Below are 13440 nucleotides of genomic sequence, written 5' to 3' on the forward strand. Positions count from 1 at the left end.
GAGGTTTTATATTAGGAAGAGTATGGCTTAAATGTACAAATTATGTTCCGTGCTCCAAGTTGACTAGCTAAAATGTCAGACTTTCAAGTAAAATTTGCTAAATTATTTATCTACTACCTTATAGTCTTAAAAGACAGTAAAATAAAACTAAAGGTATGTTAAGGTACTTTTGGAGCAGAGTATCTTTAAAAATGTAATCAGAGTGAAGTTGCTGGATTACTTGTATCTGTTGCTGCTGCTGTTGAAAGGCAGAGGAGAGCTGGAATCTCTGCTGAGGAAGGCTTTGCTCAGGTCTGTTCTCGGCAGAGCCAAGCTGAGACAACACTACAGAGAGGAGAAGGGGAAAGCAGGCCAGTCAAAAAGTTTGAAGGCTACCAGGGTTAGAAAAGGACAACACAGAAAATGAAATTATAGAAAAGTTATCAGTATGATTAATCTTAAGTATCAAATCACAGACATTTCAGAATAAATTTAGTATAGTCTCCTGTTAGTTGAGGGTACCACTGATTATAAAATCTCCTGGATATGAAAGGGAAGGGAGTGCCCATGTGACAAAGCACTGTATCCCTCTTAAATTTCAATGAAATTTGATATTAGTGCTATTTTGTTGAGAAGGCTTTCTTGCAAAATGTAAAATACAGTATGTACTTTAAAATATAGTCAGTGAAGTAGGAAAAGGGGTGGGAGAAGTCCAATCTACTAGTCTGATGAAACTGGTGGACCAGTGCTTTAAACAAAAGATGCTGCAATGAGTTTAGACTAAACTACTAACAATGGTGATTAACTGAGACTGCATTCATTATTCGATTTCTTTCCAAGCTGAGTGGGGCCAGAGTAATCAGTTCAACCCTCTCAATGTACAGATGAAATTCCAGGCCAAAATGTAATCAAAAGTAATCACTGGCAGGGCTAATGCTACAAACATTCCCATGATTTTTCAGCCTGGATTCTTTCCAATAATGTATACGACAGCCATTTTAGGAAATTTATAACTTGGGTGCTAAAAGGTTTATGGTCACAAATTTCCATCTGGAAATTCACCAGCTGTAAATAGGACATTATGTAAGACCTTGCTTACTCTAAATTCAGACACTGGGAGTTGTATATAGATAGAACAGTGAGCCCAGTGACAATTCGAAATGTTGATGGTATGTTCATTTACTCAATACTCAAACTCTATCATAGGTTACTTACACGTGTGGCTTCATGATTTTAATTAAATGCAAAGTTATAATTACTGTCTTTAAGTGACAAGATATTTTCATTAGAGGTAAATCTTTGGTTCACCATTTATTGCCAGAAGTGGTGAACAGTTATTCAGGATAATCTCAACTTTTTTTTTTTTTTAACTGATGGTAAAAGTGGCTTATAAAGTTATTTCTGACAATTAAGTCTTAATTCACGCAATTGCAAGCTACCAAAATGATTCAAAAGATTATGCAATCGAGAAAAATGCAGTCTCAATAATAACTCAGAAGAACTGAAGACTTAATAGCTTTGGTAGCTTCCTAGTAAGTTGGGTGACTGTATAAAATTCTGCTAACAAACTGTAATGTGAGTAAAACACAACTGCTGTTAATGTACTTTGGTAAAAATACTTTTAATCAACTGTCAAATTAAAAAAAACTCAGACGGCTATCAATTGACTTAATAGTTCATGCATTAAATAGAATATATTTTTTCCCCAGTCACTGCTTGTAACAGAAGGAAAATTAAAATACTGAGTGAGATCCCTAAGTGATCAGTTATTTTTAGTAAATTCAACATATGAAGGTATGAAGATACCAACCAGCTGCCTGTGACTGCATGAAACTTCCTACTCCAGCAAGGTTAATAACAGCAGCGTGCTGAGCAGATAAGGCCTGTTCTTGACTGGTAGAACCTTGTTCAGAACCCTGAATTAAAAAATGATACATGACTTGTACAGAAAGAAAAACAATTTGAATCCGTGAAAAATTTTTTTTCTTGTATGAGGAAAAATACCAACTTTAAGACTACATCTTGTAAAAAGAATAACATAAAAAAATATTTCAAACATATTTAGAATTAGCAAGAATAAAGATGTGCTATTTCTTTTTAATTTTCAAATAAGCTCTATGCCCAATATGGGGCATGACATCATGACCCAAAGATCAAGAGTCACATGCTGTCTTACTACTGGCACTCCAGTATGTCGTCATATTTTGAAAGCAAAAAAAAAAAAAAAAAAAAAAAAAAAAAAAGAAAACAACCTAATTTCCCAGAATTGATTCTTTATTGGTTTGTTTGATGCTGTATTAATAATTCCTAAGTTTTCTATAAAGCTTCATCAAAACTATTTTTTAAAGCTTAAAACTCTTTGCAATGTAGTTCTAGAATTTCTTTCTTTCCTTTTTTTAAGTACCAGAATTTCTAATGATCACAATGAAAAAAAGGAAATAAAGAGACAAAAAAAGAAAACTGTCTTTATTTGCAAATGGCATGAGTATCTAAAAGGAAAATCATAAAGAATCTACAAAAAAGCTCCTAAAACTAATAAATGAGTTAGTTCAGTAAGATTTCAGAATATAAGATCAACATACAAAAATAAATTTCATATACTATTAGTGAACATGTGGAAACCTGAAATTTAAAGAAGTACCTACCATTTACAACTCAAAAAAAGAAAAACAAAAACCCACTTTGGTATAAATCTGCAAAACATATATAGGACTTATATGCTGAAAGGTAGCTGATTTTGGCTTAGGTAGAGACAGTTCCGTGTTCATGGACTAGAAAATTCACACAGTAAAGATGGTAAAGTCACTCTCAAACTGACGTATGGGTTTAAATTCAATTTCTTTAAAAATCCCATTTTTCCTCCCTTGCCCCCCCGCCCCTTATCTATAGACAGGATGATTCTAAAATCTGTACGTAGGGGCGTCTGGGTGGCTCAGTCGGTTAAGCGTCTGACTTCGGCTCAGGTCATGATCTCGCGGTCCATGAGTTCGAGCCCCACGCTCAGAGCCTGGAGCCTGTTTCAGATTCTGTGTCTCCCTCTCTCTCTGACCCTCCCCCGTTCATGCTCTGTCTCTGTCTCAAAAATAAATAAACGTTAAAAATTTTTTTTTTAAATAAAATTTGTACGTAAAGGCAAAAGATCTGGAATAGCCTGATTTTAAGATTTCCCATATAGCTTACACAGATCAAGACAGTGTGGTACCAGCACAGGGACAGAAACATAGATAAGTGGAAAAGAATAGAGAACACAAAGAGCCATGCAAATACATCTTTACAAAGGTGCAAAAGTAATTAAACCTATGAAGATGGCGTTTTCAACAAACAGTGCTGTAGAAATTGGACAATGTTCCCTCTTTGCCCCCCACCAATGTGGACCTAAGTCTTATACCTGACACAAAAATTGACTGGAAATGGATCACAGATTTAAATGAAAAGTTATAAAGGTGTTAGAAGACAACACAGGAGAAAATCTTTGGGGTCTAGGGTGGGCTGAGGCATTCCTAGACATAATACATAAAGCATAGTCTATAAAAGAAATAAACTGATAACTCAGACATCACCAAAACTAAAAACTTTTGTTCTGAAAGACTTTGGTACCACCAAAAATAGTGTTTGAAATAACATTTTCGTAAACAACATTAATTCAAACATTTCAAAAACGTTGTAAGACATTTATCTTCAAGGGACTTCCCTAGATACTGCACAGAAGAGCACAGAACTGACAGAAGAGGACCCTCTTGAACTTGGAACTCTGCTCATGAAATGAATAGGAATAAGAAAAACAGATTACATTACTTCTATAACAAATCTATCCTAAAACAAAGGAAAACTCCCCAAATATAACTCCCCAAAACTTCCACCCAACTAGCACAACTTCTCCTAAAAACACCTACAGTGTTAAACAGAACTGTAAGACAAAAACCACAAGATCATCAAAAAGAAAAACTCAAAAAACTTGAGAGAACTGAAAAATACATGTTTTTGCAACACAATGGAATTAAAATAGGAAGCAATTACAGAAAGTTATCTGGAAAATTCTCAAATATGTGGAAATCAAATTGCACACATCTAAACAACCCATGGACTTAACAAAGAATTCATGAGGGACATTAGAGAATACTCTCTGATGAATGAAAATGAAAGCACATACATCAAAATTTCTGGAAAGCAGCTCAAACACTACTGGAGAAAGAAATTTATAACACTGTTTATTTTAGAAAAGAAAGGCTGCAACTCAATAATCTAAGCTCCTAACTTAAGAAACTAGGAAAAAAAGGAGCAAATTAAAACTACAATGCAGGAAATTATTCCAGAAATAAAGACCTAAAGATACACATTAAAAGGGCCCATAGGAAAGGATGGAAAGATAAATTCTGACAGTTTCAGACTTTAAACATAAAAACAAATTTTCAGGGTTTCTAGGCAATATTCTGCAGTTAACTTACAACAAACAGCAAGGTAATTGTAACTAGTGCCAGACTTTCCAAAAACCTACAAAGCAAGTGAACAGTGGGCAGCATTTTCAACAGATTAAAACTATAGAACTCTCAGAAGAAAACTTAAAAACTTCACAACACTTGATCTGGCAAAGATTTCAATATGACATACCAAAAGCACAAGCAGCAAAAGTAAAAATAGGTAAGTGGGGACTACATCAAAATTAAACACTTCTGGGCATCAAAAGACAATCAAAAGAGTGAAAAAGCGACCCATGGAGTAGAAGAAAGTATGTGCAAATTATATACTTGATAAAGGATTAATAAGAATTTCTGTAACTCACGAACAACAAAACCCCCAAAAAACCTGATTTAAAAAATGGGCGAAAGGAGCTGAGTAAACATTTCTCCAAAGAAGATATATAAATGATGAGAGCAATACATGAAAAGATGTTCAACAGCACTAATCATTAGGGAAATACAAACCACAAGGAGAGATTACCTCACATCTATTAGGATGGCTACTATTTTAAAAAAGCCCAGAAAATAACAAGTGTTGAAACCTGTTAGAATGTGGAGAAACAAACTGTGCACTGCTGTGGAGAATATAAAATCGTATAGCCTTATGGAAAACAGTGTGCAAGTCCCTCAAAAATTAAAAATCCTACTCCTGGGGATTATCCACAAGAACTGAAAGCAGGGACTTGAAGAGCGATTTGTACACCCATGTTCACAGCAGTATTTATCACCGCCAAATGATGGAAGCAATTCATGTGTCCACTGACAGATGGAAGAAACAAAATATGTGTGTGGGTGTGTACAGATATCTCGAGATCTATGGAATATCCACAATGGAATTCCACAATGGAATATTATTCAGCCTTAAAAAGTACAGAAATTCTGACACACTAAAACACGGATGAACCTGGAGGACATGACAGTAGTGAAATAAGCCAGTCACCGAAAGACAAATACTGTCTACAGCAGTCAAACACGGAGAAACAGAAAGCAGTTGTCAGGACTCGGAAAGGGAATTAGGGAATTATTGTCTAATGGACACAGAGGTTCAGTTTTGCAAGATGAAAATGCTCTAGATAGTGGTGCGTGACAATATAAGTATACTTAACACTATTTAAGATGTGCATTTAAAATGACTGAAAACAGCAAATTATGTATTACGTGTATTTTATCACAATTAAAAAACAAATGCAAATCAATTTTTCTATCCAGCCAAGTAATCCTTCATGAGTTAAAGAATAAAGAAAAATTGTTTTGAATGTGCCCTTCCTGAGAGTCTATTAGAGGATGAGCTTTTTACCCAACCAAGACTTGACTGGGGAATCTTTGTGCACTAAGAGAAAACTCTGGGGCGGTAGGACCCAAAAATCAGTATTTTTAGTTCCCAGATCATTCCAAAGTACAGCAAAGGTTCAGAAAAACATGTAGTTTCTCCTAATTTAACTTACTGCAGCTATTATTCAATCTCATTCTATTTAACAACATATAAATATTTATTTGTGTGTCTCTTCCCTCTGCCCTAAGCTTCATAATAGGGACATCTCTATTCCAACAGAGACAAAAAATACTGTACACAGAAGATTGATGACTGGGCAAAAGTTCATGGGCAATAGGAGCAGAAAGAGGATTTGAAATAGGCACCCAGTAACTCATCACTAGTACTGCTAATAAAGAAAAGCAGAATAAGAACTGTTTGTTTGAACTAAAAGCACATCAAATATGCCTGAAATATACCAAAAAAAAAAAAAAAAAAAAAGTTGGCAGTTCTGTAAGACAAAGCCAATGGAGGGCTAGGAAGTACATACCTGCTCTCCTGGCTGCTGAGGACTGGAAGTGGTGGGCTGCTGAGGCTGCTGTGGCGTAAACTGAGAAAGCTGCTGTTGCTGCTGCTGCAGAGTGTTAAAAATGAGTGAACCACCTGGAAGCTATTAAAGAAGAACTAATTAGCTGATTTCCTATTATTTAAATTTCTTTATTCCATACCTACTTTTGGAACATTCACTGTGTATCAGGCATTTTTCTCTGGATTGAAGAAAACAGGTGAACAAAAACCAAACCAAACCAATATCCCTGCCTTTAAAGAAAATCTAAAAACAATTTCTAAGTGCTACGGCTTTGGGCTCTCAAATATGTAAGTAATCTCAAACATGTATTTATCTGCTTCAGGTTAATAGTTAGCTATCCAAATATACATTGAACTCTTCTTACACATCAATATAAAACAGCATCAAATGACTACAAAGTATAAAGGAAACTAGTGATGATCAGAGACACACATTAAGAAAACTTCTTTAATTTGTTCTAGCTTTATGAAAACCCAGCATGCATGGATTCTTATGTAACACAGTAAGGAGTTTCAAAGCTGCAAAGGAAGTGCATTAGATACCCATATTTTTAGTCTGGAGGTACTACTCGCTGCTGTCATTACATTATCTAAAATACTCCAAAAAACAAACCAAACCAAACACCCCAAAGCACTTGTTAAAGCACCCAGAAAACTCCATGTTAAAAATTAAAACTATGGTTTCCAAATGCATCAGGAAACAAATGGTTTTTCCATTTATTCTATAGGGGTTTAAGTTATAGTAGTCCCCGTTTATGCATGGTTTTGCTTTCCCCGGTTTTAGTTACTACAGTCAACTGTAGTCCACAAGCCGATGAGCCTCCTGATATGGTCAGGTCAAAAGTGGCCTAATGCTATGTCACAATGCCTATGTCATTCGCCTCCCTTCATCTTATCACATAGGCATTTTATCATCTCACATCACAAGAAGGGTGAGTACAGTACAATGAAATATTTTGAGAGAAGAACCATATTTACATAACTAATAGTACGCTGTACTATTGTAACTGTTCTATTAGTTACTGTTAATCTCTTACTGTGTCTAATTCATAAATTAAACTTCATTGTAGGAACTGTTAAAATAAAGGGAAGCCTAACTAGAGTTAGGAGGCTCAATGTCATTTATAGGAAGATTGTCAATTATAAGACCCCAACAAAAGAATCCTCAACAGGAAAGAATTATCAGTGACAGTTACTGGGATGCATACTGCATCTCCTACAAGAAATCAACCACCCTGAAACTCATCCAATGAGAAGCTGTCATTACCCTGAACTTTTCTCATTTGGACTTCATTCAAAACAACCCTTTCCAACTTCCTCCTCCATCATAAAATAACATTCCTCTCCTTCATCTGTTGAACTTGCCTATGGTTTTGTCATAGCTTGCTTGGCCCAAATAGCAATTTTCTGTTATTCCCAAATAAACCCATTTTGTTGGTAAAATACCTGACAGTTTTATCTTTAAGGTTAACAGTATGATGTATTAGAAAAAACAATATATACAGGGTTTTGGTACTATCCATGTTTTAGGGATCTAGTGGGGTTCTTGAAACATTATCTCCTGTGGATAATGGGGGACTACTGTGTAAGCACACTGAAGTCCTTATGAGAAAGTCTGAGCAAATAAATACCCAACTATAGAACTGTTAGATCTGCATAGTCAAAAAAAAAAAAAAAAAGTGTAAGTCAAAATCTCTAAACCCAGTACAGCTCATCGTTAGACAAATTTAGAAATTTGAACATAGCCTAAGCCAACTATTCCTTCCTATGTCAGGTAATAAATGTAGCAAAACATAATTAACGTATAAAGTGGCCTTGTTCCTTATTATTAGTGCTATTAAGGAATATGCAGGCAGGAAAGCTGGCTAAATAAACCAATGTGATTACATTCTGTAAATACACTGTCTGCATCTTGTGTAAGAAATATTTTTTTAAGTTTTGGCTTAAAATACATTTCCTGATTTGTTTCTTATTCCTGAATACCAGGTTGGGTTGATTTGTCTGGTTCTCTTATTTCCCAATAATCCAAAACTCCGCCATTTTGTGTCCAGACATTTAGAATCTAAATCTAAAATTCTCTGTAGATAATCCTATTGATTTTCCAACTGGTAGCTTTATATTGGACTTCATCCTTCAAGTACTTAGCGTAACACCCAGAATATTCTAAGTTCACAATGTGTACTAAATTCTCCACTTTCAATATCTGTATGTTGACACTGACAACATGTAAGTAACGCCTCATCATTAGACACAAACTAATCTGACACACATTTATTGAATGACTATTAAGTGCCTGGCACTGTGCTAAACAATCACATTCTACTTAGGAAAGAACAAATAGCTATTTTAAAATCTCTCTTCAAACAAACAGTCATACATACAATGTACACATAAAATGTCTGTTGAGAGAGGAATTATTTTCTAAGTATATTGATTACTGCTATCGCAGGCAAGTGTAGTCCTTGGTAGTTGACTAGGCAGGGTGCTGGAACCAGTGAGCAGGGTATACAGGATACAGATTCTTTCTCCTTACACACTTTCCATGTGATCATACAAAAAGAACAACAATTAACCACACCCTCAGAAGATTTCAAACAGACTTCAAAATTTCCAATGCTCATATGATCAGACATACATCATTAAAAAAGATATAAAGTATACAAGCTTCAATCAAAAAGTGTTTTCACATTTACCTGGAGTAGATTTAAGGGCCTGAGATTTGAAGTATTTTTTAAACCAAATGGAACACCTGTTAAATGAAACTCATGATTAGAACAGGGAATTAAAATTTTATTACACTTCAAAGTATTTTATATGTTAGTGTATAGGAATATAACATTTTAAGTACTTTCTGCATAGATGTGGTTATTTTTTCTAGTTTCAAAATATGTTAGAAAACAACAAAAAAATTCATCACTATGGAGCACCACATGTACATTTTATAGGCATAACTCTGAGATATTGGGGGTTCAATTCCAGACCACTGCAGTAGTCTGGAAGCAAAACTGCAATAGCAAATACTGCATTAGATCAAGTTAAATGAATTTTCTGATTTCCCAGTGAATATAAGTTATGTTGATATTATAGTCTATTAAGTGGGCAACAGCACTGTGTCTAAAAACACAAGGTGCAAACCTTAATTAAAATATTTTGTGAAAAATATATCAGCCGAGCTTTCAACGAGTCATATTGATGGCAGATGACTGTAACAAATGCAATTAATAATGAAAAGACTTGAAATATTTCAAGAATTACCAAAATGTGACCAAGAGGTATGAAATGAACAAATGCTGTTGGAAAAATGGCATCAACAGCTTTGCTTAATGCAGGGTTGCCACAAACCTTCAATTTGTAAAAGAAAATGCAGTATCTGCAAAATGCAATAAAGCGAGGCATTTCTGTAGTCTATCGTTTCACAAATGATAACTTCCTTATTACTGTTTTGACTTTTGGCTGGAGAAAGTAGTAACTTTCTTGCATAATAAAACCATCACTGTTACAGGAAAACATTTCAGGTATTGACATATATTTAAATTCTTTCATACTAAGTATCGTATATACAGTAATAATCCTATCTTTGAGAACCCAGATGCTATTTTTTTTCAAGTATAAATGGTAATATTAATAAGGTTAAAGAACACTGAATTTTGTGTATAAGGCTCAAAACTGAAAGTCAGGAAACAATGTTCTGCTATTCTGAATTTATTCTCAAAAATCTGTGAGGCAACACAGAGCAGATTATAAAGCAGGGATTGGCAAACTTTTTCAGTAGGCTTTGTGGGCCACATATGCTCTCAAAGTATGTGTACATTTTGCTAACAAAATATACCAAATTGAACACTCATTAAAATGTATCTAGTCCTCTAAAGCAGACAATTGCATTAAAAAAAGACATGAGGCAGGACATTCACAGGCAATAGTATCAAAGCCTTGTATAAGAAAATGAAGGTGCATAATCACTCTAAAATATTACAGTATTGATATACTATAGATTCTCATGAAAAGATAGGACATAACTCCTTTTAAAAATGGATCACCTCTGTATAATGCTTAATAGCTTACCAAAGGCACTTTCAGATCACTTCATTAGTTTCTCTTAAGTACCATCTGAAGTTAGATATTTTTACTCCCATTTTAGAGCAATGAAACTGAGGGAGACAAGTGACTTCTTTCAGGCCCCATGGTTAACATCTGGAGCCACGTGTAACTAATTGGTAGAAGTATATGTAAATATAAACGTCCTAATTTCAACATTTGATTCCATTTCCAGGGCTTCTGCCACTAAAGAAACATTTATGAACATTAAAATGAAATCACCAGCTAGATTCAGGAAATCAGAGCAGTATGTGTCACCTTGTTTATATTCTTTGGGTTTGACTTCTCAACTCAGAATAAAATTTTCTTAAGTTTGTTTTTCCTGCTAAATTTTTTGTCAGCAGTAAGAAACTGGATTGTTCCAAGATACTACAACATGTTCTTTTAAACAGCACTAAAAATTAGTACTTGGGACACCTGGGTGGCTCAGCTGAACGTCCTACTTTGGCTCAGGTCATGATCTCATGGTTCATGAGTTTGAGCCCCGCCTCGGGCTCACTGCTGTCAGCGCAGAGCCACCTTTGGATACTGCCCACCCCTTCTCCCCTCACCAACTTGCACCCCTGCACATTCTCTCCCTCTCAAAATTAAATAATTTCAAAATTAAAAAAAAATACTGTAAGTGGTTACAACTGTTTCCCAGGACATGTAATAGCAATAACTACTGCTGAAATAAAACTATTACTAAGTATGATGAGGACAAAAAATATTTTTGAATGCTTATGTGTTTCAGGCAGTTTAAGTCCATCATCTGTATCGACTCATTTAATCTTCACAAGTCTGAGGCAAGGCATTAATAATTATTCCCCATTTTATTAAGAAGGAAAGTGAGGTGACTTTCCCATGATTACACTGTTAGTAAACTGCACAACTGCAATTCAGACTCAGGCAGTCTGGCTCCAGAAGCTGGGCTTTTTATTGCCATTCCCTGTTGCCTTTCTCACGCAACCTAATTTGCAAAATGTATTTCTTTTACCTGGAATAGGACTACACTGACAATAAGGCAACCGGTTAATTTATTATGTTTGGAAGGCAGATCGAGTTTGTAGAAACTTACCATGTTTTTTCACAGAATTGTTAAATGGTTTTTAATTCAAATATCAGAGCTTCAAGGGCTTTTAAAATGAAATATCTGCGACATAATGCTTCAAGAAATAAGCACATTAAGTGTATACAATATGCTTATAATGACATTTTTATATTAGAATATACTTTAATTTTTTTAGAGGTTATTATTTCCAATATTCTGACCTGCTTGAGAAGCTGCCTGCATTGCACCGGGCAATGCATTTGGTAGCAGACCTCCTGAGGGTAGAAGGCCACTCAGGTTTATTCCTGCAGGAGTTATGGCACCAGTGTTACAGCCCAGCATAGGGTTTGAACCACTCATCAAAGCCTGGGCTCCACTGTGGGAGAATAAGACAAAGCATTAAACTTGCACTACAAAAGAAAAACTCAACTACACAGTAATTCTTTGGATTAAAAAACAAACTACTAAACAAACACAAGTAGCTACTTCTGGTCTTAAACATCAGCTTTGGGGCTCAGTTTCATTTTTATGGTAGACAGTGACAGTAAGATTATCTAAAAACTAAGCACCGTATATTTACCAAGGTTTAAGATATAATTTGGAAGAGTAAAACATTAATTAAGGGATTAAAAGGTGGTAACACTGAGAATAAACAGGATAATTTATGCTGCGGTCAATCCGAAGTAGTATTGTGTTAGTGCACTAATACATGCATTACCTAAAATAAAAACATTCTTGTTGAGATAGCTTCTACTCAGATCTAAACTGTTTTTCAGTTACAGATATATGCAATTTGTTATTAATTTCACAAGAATTTATTTAGATCAGTGACAGTATCTTTAAAAAAAAATTCAGAGCATCAGTGCAAACTTACCAAACAGAGCCCACTACATTGATGAAGTTAAGTCCAGCAGAGTTTGCCATGACCTGGGTGGCCGTGGTTCCTGTAGTTATGGATGTTACCATGGTGGAAAGAGGAATGGTCGTTACAGGCATTGCCTGGCTCAGAGACCTTTGCTGCTGAGCAAACTGAGTTAACAAAGTGGGCTGAGGGGTGAAGCCTGAATCTTGGGGAGTAGGGGTGGCTGAAGGGGTAATAGGAGTTGAGCTCTGAGCATCAGGAGGGTGTGGGGTCGATGAAGGGGTTGGTGTAGGAGTAGATGGCTTAGGAGTTCCAGATCCTGCTCATTGAGAAAAATAAAAATTGCTAGTTTGTTATAAATGGCCAGTCCTTTTTTAAAATAAGGTTAATGGAATCTTACTTAGCACTGACAATTTGTTCCAGTTTTTTTTTAAGCAGTTAACTGCAAGTGTTAATTTCTACACATGATACATGAGTGTTGCTACACTCAATTACAATTAAGGATGCAGTATATCACCTAGCAATTCCATCAAAGATGCTATTACAGTAACAGTAAAAATATACATTTGTATTCTACCACAATACCCATTTGAAAGTTAATTTCCTACATGCTACCTTTGGCCTAAAAAGTTTAAGAGGAATTCAAATTATTTTTTGTTATTTACGATTTCACTAATTTAGAACTTCATTTTAAAAATATTGCTTATTTTCTGTAACAGTCTGAGATAAACTCTGAACATATTTAATAAATTACATATGGTTAACAATCATATTTGGCACCTAAATATACATGTTTAATTCCTAACACATCAAGTTTATCCTGACAAACAAATTTACAAAACACAGTTATAAAAGCAAATATTTGATAGATAATACTGCATCTTTAACAGTAACTGTGTACTTCTGTTTAAATGTAAGAATGTATAGAAAATCTGTTGTGAATGAAGTATGCACAGTTTATCAACTTTTTAAAAAAAAACAAAAACAAAAAACAAAAACCAAAAAAATAAAACCAAAAGCTCTTGAGGTGTTTTCTTTTTTAGCTTTCATGTCCTGCAGAAAGAAAGGAAAGAAATGTGAATGTCCAGAAGCTGTCACTCAACCCTTACTTAAAGTAACAACTGTGTGCAGTAGATTAACATAATCCATACCCACAACATAAGAAGTGTGAATAAGA

At 34.9% G+C, this 13440-nt stretch overlaps 1 protein-coding gene across 30 annotated transcripts in view; it reads right to left on the reverse strand.

The window, feature by feature from the left end:
* The window catches only part of SUPT20H (SPT20 homolog, SAGA complex component), a 43494-nt gene that overhangs the window by 1047 nt on the left and 29007 nt on the right, over positions 1-13440 (reverse strand). For 24 of the 30 annotated variants that reach the window (XM_019825616.2, XM_006927235.3, XM_045052176.1 and 21 more), the window contains 6 exons: positions 12276-12582; positions 11623-11777; positions 8970-9025; positions 6239-6358; positions 1790-1895; positions 221-324 (listed from right to left, as the gene is read on the reverse strand). In XM_019825616.2, the coding sequence (XP_019681175.1) occupies positions 221-324; positions 1790-1895; positions 6239-6358; positions 8970-9025; positions 11623-11777; positions 12276-12582 (848 nt within the window). The remainder of the gene's footprint in view (positions 1-220; positions 325-1789; positions 1896-6238; positions 6359-8969; positions 9026-11622; positions 11778-12275; positions 12583-13440) is intronic. The other 6 variants (XM_011285532.4, XM_011285509.4, XM_011285584.3 and 3 more) reach the window with 3 other exon arrangements.

This window comes from Felis catus, chromosome A1, assembly GCF_018350175.1.
Source record: "Felis catus isolate Fca126 chromosome A1, F.catus_Fca126_mat1.0, whole genome shotgun sequence".
NCBI lineage: Eukaryota > Metazoa > Chordata > Mammalia > Carnivora > Felidae > Felis > Felis catus.